Source organism: Seriola lalandi, unplaced genomic scaffold (genome assembly GCF_002814215.2).
Source record: "Seriola lalandi dorsalis isolate HSWRI2012SDOR001 ecotype SW California unplaced genomic scaffold, Sedor1 jcf7180002054353, whole genome shotgun sequence".
Taxonomy (NCBI): domain Eukaryota; kingdom Metazoa; phylum Chordata; class Actinopteri; order Carangiformes; family Carangidae; genus Seriola; species Seriola lalandi.
The window spans coordinates 52,542-62,980 of record NW_019524906.1 but is presented as its reverse complement, the minus strand read 5'-3'; the positions used below and the strand labels follow the sequence as shown (position 1 = coordinate 62,980).

Genomic DNA, 10,439 nt, shown 5'->3' with positions numbered 1-10,439 from the left:
CACTTGTCCTCCCATGTGGCCATGCAAGAGAGAAGAATTTGTTGGTGAGCCACTAACCCAGCAGTGAAAGGGAGCGGTAGAGGTGGAGGACGAGCTTCTAAGCAAAGAGAAACCCCCTTTTGCAAAAGAGAGTTCGAGCTACATTTCATCTTTTGTGTCCCAGATTGATGACCTATGAGATGGATGATGTTCTGTAGTGCTGTGTGGCATTGTCTTATCCTGGCCGACACAAAGAGGGAGAACACTTATCATCTCAGGCTTATGTATAGAGCAGGGGGCAGGGGTTGTCAGAATGGTGAAGAGGGTCCAGGAGGGTGGAGGGGAGGCGGGGAGGCGGGGGTCCCCCGATAAAGCCTGATGGAGATGGGTTAATGACAGCAGAGGCAGATGGAGAGAGCCATCTCCCATGACGACGCAGCCAGAACCTCCATCCTGAAGCCAGAGAGGGACGGACACAGAGAGGGAAGCAGAGAAATAGAGGAAGTGGGCCAGAAAGAGAGAGAAAGCGTGTAAAAGAAAAGATTTGTTGCGTGTGTTTGGGTGCATGTGTGTTTTAATCCATGCATTAACACATATGGTCTTCATATGCCACACATTTGAGGTGATGTTACAAGGTGATTTAAAACAGACGGTTGGTTGCTCAGGTTTGTGTTGCTCTGTTAGCTGCACTGTGACTTGCTAGCAGGGGGCCCAGGTTTGTTGTGCTTGGTTTGGGATTAGGCTTTGGGACATTGTTTGGTGGGAATAGTGCTGTGACTATAAAGGGATTAGTGCGAAGGGTTGCTTCATTGATTGTGAGTTTGTATGTATATGTTGGAGGGTGGGGTGTGTTGGGGGGGGGGGGGAAATCTGAAGTTGATGGATGGATTGGATAGCCACCAAAATAAAACATTTGCTGTAATTAGGCAAAAGAAATAAACTGGCCTATTCAATGAAAAAAAAAAAAATTGGGAGAATTAAATAAAGCACAAATTGTAGTTTCAGGAATCAAAGATGCCTGATACTGTGCTTCTATTTTCAGAAAGCATTTAAAAAAAAACCAACAGATTGCTCTAAACTGATTTTTGAAAATTCAAAGCTTCCATTCATAAAAACGGAAAAACACACATCTCTTTCCCAGTTCCCACGTTCCTCTCCTAATGCTATGGAGAGAAAAAAGCCCTACCAAAATCATCTCAATGCCTCGAACCATGTGCCACCATTAGGGACACACAAAGAGATATCTGACAAATGACCATTTTAATGCCCCTCTTTGACTTTAATGAATTTATACGTTATCTGGCCCTAATGGAGGCTGCGGTGGAGGGGCTGGCGCAAGGCCATAACAAATGAAAAGCTCTGATTAGTGTAGAATGAGCTGAGAAAAAAATGCCATTCATCTTGGTTAGCATCCTCCTGTGCTCTTTTATGGGTCGCTGTTACAAGTACGGTGGAGCCCGGGGGTGCTTGTCCCATTAGCGGGGCCGCCCAGAGGCTCGCTGAGTGGTCAGCAGGCCGGCGTTGACGGAGCGTCTGCCCGCTCCGCAGTTCAAGACTCTGAATGCCACAGTGCGGCTTGACTCCTGAATAACCTTCTGAGGTACCGAGAGCTTCACCCCTACATGACCCCGCACTCTGAACACGGGTGTGGGGGGACTCCGGGGGGTACCCAGACCAGGACTCACACTATAGCAGTAGGTAAACACTAGAGAGATCCCCTCAGAGGAAGATGGCAGGAGATTAAAAACAGTGTTTTGCATTTTAAATTTTACAAGCGTGCACTTATAGATTTAATAGACTTAAGCAATACCCAATCATATTTAATCAAAGTTAATAATAGCTACGGATTAACATGAACAATCCTTTTTTTGCTCGTTAAACCGCAAGAAATGTATAATGAATGTAAATATTACACAGTAGACTGCATCAAAAGTGGGTCATCATAATCCGTGTAAGATATCCACAAGCCTATAAACATAATGGGAGTAAAATAAAAATTAAATGCTTACGTTGTGGTAGCCTATTCAATCTTTTTTGAATTGGTAGTCATGTGCTTTCATATCTCCTGGCATCACTAATATGTTGTTAACAATATTAGACTTACTGGCTGCAGTTATTATTAGTATTGAGGGGGGTTGTGTAGAAAAAAGGCGATTAGGAGAAAAAAAAGGCAAACGGTATTAAAAAGCATATTTTCTTTCTGTCGTTTAAGTAACATTTTACTGTGGAAAATCTTGCAACACAGTGTCACTGAGGGGAGCGACGTTTCGTCATGATCGTGTTGGATCCTGATATCGACCACTGTTGTCATTGGGAGAAGCCCTGTTTTGCCGCCCCCCCTCCCTCGCTGGGCCCCCGCGTAGAGCCGCCTTGCAGAGTTCAGTCGCGCTGGGAGAGGAATGCGCTGGGATGTGGAGCGGCACCGACTGTAGGAAATCGACGCAACAACTCGCACAGTATGGACAGTAATGATCCGTATTTACACCTCAGTAAGTACGCCTCAACGACCTATGTAGAGCGCAGTGTGACTGTACTGTTCCACACGAAGCTGCTGCGTTTTGTTTTGACTTAGAGGGGGGTGCATTTGTTTCATGGCGTCTTCTCTCCAGCCTGCGAGCCGTGCGCGAAAGCGTCCGCGGACTTAAACGACCGACTCCTGTCCATGAATCTGGTTGTTCTGCTGCTCTCTTTGTTAATAATCGTTTTTGCAAGTGTGCCAACTGAAACGAAAGCTGCGACCACTGCAAAAGTCAGGTGATCGTGGTTGCGCCGGTCAGGCAAGGTCAGAGGTTGGCACTTTAATTGCGCTTATGTAATTTATGGCGCTTGTCGCGCGTCTCTTGCTAAACTGTTTGAGACAGAAACAGAATTTATTGGTCTGGGATGGTCGTAAGATCCAGAGAGAAATACATGTAACAGCCTTGAGGAATGGCGGATTTCTGCTGATAAACAAACTTCTACTTTGTGGTAAACAGGAGTGTAGCCCAGTGTAAGACGCGCCCTGGTCAGCGCTGTGGCTATATTCAGCTGAATGACAGCGTGTTGTGATTTTGCCCCGTAAAGCTGAACTCTGGTCTCAACCTGGTGACTTTGCCCTTGACCCAGCTGATGGCTTTTTTCTATTATCAGGATGTTTTTTTGGTGACAACGTAAAATCCACAGAGACAAGGAAATGGGATTGGTTCTGTTTCCACTGTGGAGTTTGCAACATGTGGAGCACATACTGTACATAGTCTACTTACAATATATCAAATAAGTGTTAGGTCTGTGTTTTTGTCTGCTAAACATTTTCAGATTAGACTCTATGTTGAGAGAGAGAGTCTCTCTGTTAAACCTTCACTGAGTTACACACTAGGCTACATGCATCATTTATCATGTGATGTTTTTTTTCTCCCTGAATGATACACTCACTGTCAAACCACTGCAGTAGAAATATGGCATGTGCCTCTAAACCTTTGTCTATTGTGTGGGGGAAATGAAAGATAATAGTGTGGCACTACCAGGAAACAAATAAAATCCGTCTTTGAAGACAAAATCAGGCAGCCCCTTTATGTTATCACAGATATCTCGGCACCATTTGGAGGGGCTGAAAATTGTTTCCATAATGAATGTGGCTCCCAGGGGAATGAGCGAGACATCTGGATGGGAGAGCATGTAGAGGGAAGCCCAACATGTACAGAAGTAACAGAGCAGCCCCCCCTGGGCCACACAGTCTTTGTTGTCTGTCTTTAAAGACTTCACTTTGATCAGGCAGTAGAGGCATCCCAAGATTTATGCAGATTAGGACACCAGTGTGGTTTTGTGTAGATAAGTTCATCTGTTATTGATATTTTATTAAGTATCAGATATTGGTCAGCCATGTTTCCCCCCGCCTGTAATCCCAAGGTTTTTCTGTCTGTCGCGCCATAAAAACTGTCTCAAAAATGTAAAAAAAAAAAAAAAAAAAAATTTGGCACATTTTACTAAAACCCAAAAGACTTAACTTTGGTTGTGATTGACATTTCTCATTTAAAGTTCCAGTCTGCCATTTAAACACAAGAAGGCCATCAATCTCTGTTTCAGTGGGGAGTTTTTTTTGTCCAATTGTGGTCCCTATATTGGCTGCTGATGCAGCTTTCCTGCCCCACAGTGGATAGCAGTTTGAGTGAAACACTGAGTAGTTGTAATTTTTCAATATTAAAACAGTCTACAGTATAGAAAATATGAACTCTGAACACACGACTTCTAAGAGTGGTGGCTGTCAACCAGTATCAGTTGAACCCTAGATGAGGACAGTTCATATATTTTAGTGCAATTACATAAAAAAAGAAGTTGTTAGTAAAGACACTGAGCTGTTTCTGAGTGAAAGCCACAACCACTGAAAGATCATTCCAAGTCTTGTTTTGTCTGTGTTTTGGCTCACAACTATGATTTATGATGTATTTTAGCATACACAGCCCACACACCCAACAGATATGAAAATAGGGCCATAAACTCTGCTCATTTCTTGAATGGGAGATGATCACCCTTTGGAATCTGTCAGGAGTCTGAGGCGAAGGCGAAGCAGTTTGGTGATTATGTGCGGATTGTTTCACGATCCACTCAGCTTTTCCCAGACATGTTGTGTTTCAGCAGGTTTGATGCAGGCCTGCCCCGGGCATTGAGTACAGTCAGCATTTTTTTTTTTTTGCTCAGGGTTTTCTATTTTTCCGTCAGTGGAAGTGATTCTAGACACACTGTCGAGCACCCACTCCCAAGTTTTGACAGTGAGAACTTAATTTAGCTCACCAATCAGGGAAGTTGTGGCAGAAAGAAGAACGGATGGGAGAGTGAAGGGAGCAAAATAAAAGGGGAAGTGAAGGGTAGAGGGGGGGTGGGGAGGTGGGGAAAAAGGTCACCCTAGTTGATGTGAACTCTCATCACTTGCCAGAGGTCAATGATTCACCTCCCAGCACACACACACACACACACACACACACACACACACACACACACACAAACATGCACACACACACTCAAACAGATACAAACACAAGCAGAAAGAGACAGACACCCAATCACACGCTCATGCCTAAATTTCCATGGCTGCAAACATGCAGAACTTCCTATATGCATAGCTTATTGTGCAGCAAAATGTGACCATGATATCATGTGACTTAAAGAATGTGGGTGTTGCTGTTTGACTGTGGAGTCCCGGCAGCATTGAAACATGCTCTCTAACAACCGATCCCTGCACAGAGCATTGCCCACCCACTCCCTCAGAGTTAAATGAACCACACAGGTGGAGAGGGTGGGGCAATCTGCAGGTATTTGCTCAGGGATTCTATAGCCCGAGACCTGCAATGCTTCAATGCTGTCACACTCATTAGCACACAATGCACACCATGGGCTTATTCCTGGGCACATTTGATTGAGTGTGTGTATTTATGTGGCAGTGTAAAAGACTCTGCTTGTCTTCAGTGTGTGTGAGTGGGTGCTAATTGTGAGAACAGGATGAAGGGAAAAGAAGGGGCGTAAGGAGGCCATTCTCTGGGCTAATTGCCATTAATTAGTCATTAGTGAAGAAGGTCAAAGCCTTGATTTAATTCCAGCTTTAATCAAGCAGAGAACCTTGAAAGGCCTACGGGCTGCAGCCGTGTTTGGTTATGAGATGTAGTAAGCTGTTCCTTTTTTAATTATGCAATAACAACATACCTATCACACATGGACGCACAGCAACTCTCATTTTTTCCATGCACTAAACATATACTACTCAGCCCTGTGGATTTAATCATCTGATCTGTTCAGTGTTTGCTTTTAATTAATTCAGCAAATGTAAAGCATAACAGCTAAAGACGTCTCACATTCCACGTACATAGTACATTTCCATATCCTGCTAACAGTGTATCTGAGTGCAAGCAGAAAAAATGCTACAATTTGCACCTGCACACACACATGGTGCTGATGTGTCAGTAAAACCAATATTGTTAACAGTCATCACTGGTACAAATTTTTGATGGGAAAGCATTATTGGTCGCCCATTCAAAATATAAGTATAGTCTGTGATTGAATAAGTTTGAGATAAAAGATTGAAATACTTCATTACATGTAACAACAATCCAGTTATGCTACTGGATATTTATTATCGCTGCATTAACATGAAAGCAGTACTTAAATCTTAGTAGCTGGTCGAGGTGGAGCTAAGTTGAACTGCTTCGTATACTGTTGGGTAGTTTACATATATTTATAAACTGTTCATAGATATTATATTTAAAATCGCAATGTGAAAACTAACTACAGCTGTCAAATAAATGTAGAGGAGTGAAACGTACAATATCTGCCTCTGAAATGTAGCGGAGTGATAAGTAGCAAAATGAATCAAAATTGTACCTAAGTGCAATTCTTTAGTAAATGTATTTTGGTTACTGTATAGTTAAACAAAGTTAAACAGTGTCCTTTGATATACCCAGATGATGCTGAGAAGACTAGTTGATGAATCAATTAAATCAATAATTCTGTTTATTGATTAATCGTATTATTTATCAGGAAAAAAAATATTCCCCGGTTCCAGCTTCTCAGATGTTAGAGTTTTCTGCTTTCCTCTATTTTAGATCAGTGTGACTTGACTGTGTTGGGTTTTTGGCTGTTTGCTGGACAAGAAAGGCAATTTGAAGACATCACATGTTCTCTGGAACTTGTGAAGGGTATCTTTCACTATTTCCTGACATTTTTTAGAATAAACCATTAGTCACTTCTTCATATAATGAATCAATAAGGAAAACAGTCATTTTGTTACAGCCCTATTCCCCAGAGTCAGTCCCAAAGCAAGTATATGATTTGAAGGGTTAAGCATTTAGTTCATTATTACCATTAATAGGACTGGGATTGATGAGGGGAAATTGATGGCTCAATTGAAGTTGATTTGAGTGACCAGGCGAAGTGTTCTTCATGGCACTCTGTGCCCCACAGGAGCACAAATGGCAGCAACAGGTAACAGCTAAGCACATTAGGTCTCATTAAACCTCTCCATTGAGAGACATGAAGAACATGCTGTAAACCTCACTAAGCTATTTTGAGTACCCTGAGTGCCATTTTAGTGTGCTAGTCCTATCTCACACTCACAAATGCAAAGGCTCGTACCTGATAATATGTATATGGGAGTGTACCCTAAATTTAGGTTTACCAAATACCACCCCACTCCTACCACCACCCCACCAACCCCCAACCCACTTCCCAGTCCATGATACATCTATGAATGCTAATTATGGCTCTCAGGGTTAATTTGACAGTTGTTATGTGGGCCACGACGCACTATTATAACAGCATGCATTTAAGAAGGACTGTATTATTTTAGCTTCTCCCTGTGGGATTTGTTAAGACTGAAAGAGAGGCAAGTGTCTCTTCTACTTGGCTGTCGTCTCCTCTTGTGTCCGACCAAGTCTGAGTCTCTTGCCAGGTCCCTGTCACTGAGGGGATCTGGTTACTAGTGGCTATCCTTCAAGCACTGTATAGACATTTGATCCAGTCACATGCAGGTGCTCTGCACAAGCAAACTCTGTTAAGTCATGAAAGTAAAATAGACGCACTCACATGCTGGGGAAGGCTTCCCAAGTTTTCAATGCTATCTTTTAATGCAAATGTTTGAAACAAGGAAGGGTGTACATTTGATAGGATGGCAGGATAAATGAAAAGGAGCAGCTGCAGACTTAAATCAGTGCCAATGTCACATTTATTGGCTAGGGCTATTTTCTGGTGATAATGATATGGTATACTTCTGTGGCCAAGAATGCATGCTGCCTCAGCTATTGTTGAACAAACTTTACTCCCACTGCTCGCACGCTGATTTTTAGTGCTGTTTGATTCACTAAAAGCATTTTAGTAGTTTCTGAAAGTATTTTCTGATTGCTGCAGTCTTGTAACTAGGATCAGATTAAAGATTGAATCTATCCCTGCATGCATTTTGCAGTTTATTTAGATTCCCTGAAGGTTTGTCATGTATTGTTCCTCATTGCCTTTAAGGTATATTTTTGGCCTGTGTTTGCATCTGGATGTTCGCTTTGCTGTGTGTTTGGTTGACCATCGTAGAGCATTGAAAAAGACAATTCCCGACTTCCTGGAATGCTATAACACTCGTTAAACACACAAACATACTAACAATGTGCACACAGGCAACTCCACATGCCATAACAGTACCATTAAGCATGCATGCTGGCACGGCCATTTCTTGGCATGAGGCCGAATTACAGATATTTTGAGGGAGATAGAAGAGAGAATTCTTTAGCCTCCAACCGCCTCTTGTCACTTCCTTTCTCAACACTCACATCCCATTTATACCACCTACATATTACAGAGTCTGTGACTAATATTCAGAAAAAAGGGAACAAAATGAAGAAATGTCAATGACACATAACAACCCTTGTAGACAAACGCACCATCAGTGTCACTCTGTCTTCCCATGCTCTCCAGTCTTGATCCTTTTTAAGGTCTGGTTATACTTTACTCTTAAGTGTGACTCCCTCTCTGTGCCAGTCACCCTGTTCTGCCACTACAACAGGTGTCTCTGCACAGATAATTTTACCAAAAGTCAGAGAGAGCGAGAGAGAGAGAGAGAGAGAGAGAGAGAGAGAGAGAGAGACGAGATGAGATGAGATGAGTGGGTGGTAGAAGAGCTGATTTGTGCGGCAGTCAGGCAGCAAACAGTTCCTGTGGGATTGATCTCTGGGGAAGGATAATCTGGGTAATCCTATAACCGGCGCTGGTGGACTCCGCCTCTTTTGCTCTTCACTGATGCTCCCCCCACCGCCACCCTTCTCCACGGCGACTCTTCCGTTCGCGGAGTATACTCGTCATTTTTCAGCTTGTCACCGAGCCAACACTCGAGTCTGAGTCCTGGTCCTGAGTGACTGGCATCCTGCCAGTGCCACACTTGCACCTCAAGGCATGTGGCACCCGGTGGCATCACCTGCAACTGAAGGAATCCCGGGGAGAGAGATAGGTTATGGTCACTGTGAGTAGTTTTGTCCTGTATATGTGTGTGTGTGTGTGTGTGTGTGTGTGTGTGTGTGTGTGTGTGTGCGTGCGTGCGTGCGTGCGTGCGTGCGTGCGTGTGTGTGTGTGTGGTTAGAAATGCACCGATCAGACTCAGGGATTGTTGTTGGTGGAAGATGTTACCTGTCTGTACCACTGTTGCTCTGTGATTTTCCACATGAGTGAAGCTTGGGCACTAAAAGCTAACACTGCACAGATGCATTACAGTAATGCCTCTAATCCCTGTGTACTCTTACAACAAGTTATTTTATTTCATTTCTCAGCGGGAGAAACGTGCAACCAGCAGGGCAGATTCATCTGTGGAACTTATTTGCATTTTATAGTTTTCCATATGAATAATATACAGTATGATCTATATGTGATGAATTTCTTCCAGTGCTTGGGGGACTTTATTTTGATAGGGATTCTGTATGTAAGTCCAGATTTCATGCGCTTATTGTCCTCCAGCAGCTCAGTTCCTGTCTTTAAAATCATTGGATTATTTTAACCCGTTGTGTCAGGAACAAGGCCTTGCTGTTGCAGGTTACAATCAAGAGCTTGTGTCTCAGTTGAGGTTTCAGATGTGGTCAGCTGGGACGCCACTCAACTTAAAAGGACGCCTCCAGCTCTCATTTCCTCGTCCTTCACTATCTGTTTATCCCTCAACACTTGTCCCTTCCTATTAGCCCTCTCCATTCTGCTTTCTCTCTTGGTTTGTGTCTGTTGTCTGTCACCCTGCATCCTTCCATCAACGCGAGTCCTGATGAGTTATTTTTCTTGTCCTCCTTCCTGTGTGAGAAGAGGTGTGGGAGATGTTGATGTGAGCTCACATACACGCATGCTATAGTTGGACTGGGCCTATTAACTGTCTTCACTGTGTGTGTATGGATAATGTGTGGGCAGTAGAGCACTGATTCTTTTCTCTAGTGTCCTTGAGAGAAGCATGTGACACTCGTGCTTACAACTGTAGGTCCTCCTCAGTGGAAAACCACGAAGATGGTCATACAGCCATTAAATACGAATTGGGCACAATTTACCTCACACATGCCCGTTTTCAAAGCAGACAAATATATTTTTTATGACAGCCAACAGCTTCAGGTCATACCAGTATGAGGTAAAAAAAAAATCAACTTTAGAGGTACTTGCAGAAAGATTGCGTTCAAGAGCTACAGAGCTAAACAACAAACAAAGTGAAGCAATTTTGTGTCTGTTTCAAGAAAATCTTGACTCTGTGATTTTGATTTTCACATCTGGAAGGATCACTCTAAAACAATACAATGCTTTGGGAGATGGTGATAAGCAATAGGATGAAATTCAGTAGGCCTATATTCAGTTTGAAGTTAAAAGGGTTAAAACGTGAAATCACCACAACGTTTAAGACCCTTTCAGCCATGCTAGCATTTCAGTCTTTTGGTTGGTCCAGGCTCAAACATCTCAACAGCTGTCGGACGGATTGCAATGAAATTTCGTACAGA

The 10,439-nt window shown here is 43.1% G+C and overlaps 1 protein-coding gene across 2 annotated transcripts in view; it reads left to right on the top strand.

The window, feature by feature from the left end:
- Nucleotides 1-2,237: 2,237 nt before the first annotated feature.
- rxrgb (retinoid X receptor, gamma b) overlaps nt 2,238-10,439 on the top strand; it is a 23,640-nt gene continuing 15,438 nt past the window's right edge. Inside the window, exon 1 of one of the 2 annotated variants that reach the window (XM_023408003.2) lies at nt 2,238-2,468. In XM_023408003.2, coding sequence (XP_023263771.1) covers nt 2,252-2,468 — 217 coding nt within the window. In that variant the 5' untranslated portion in view covers nt 2,238-2,251. Of the gene's footprint in view, nt 2,469-8,533; nt 8,945-10,439 lie in introns of those variants that run through there. The other variant, XM_023408004.2, reaches the window with a different exon arrangement.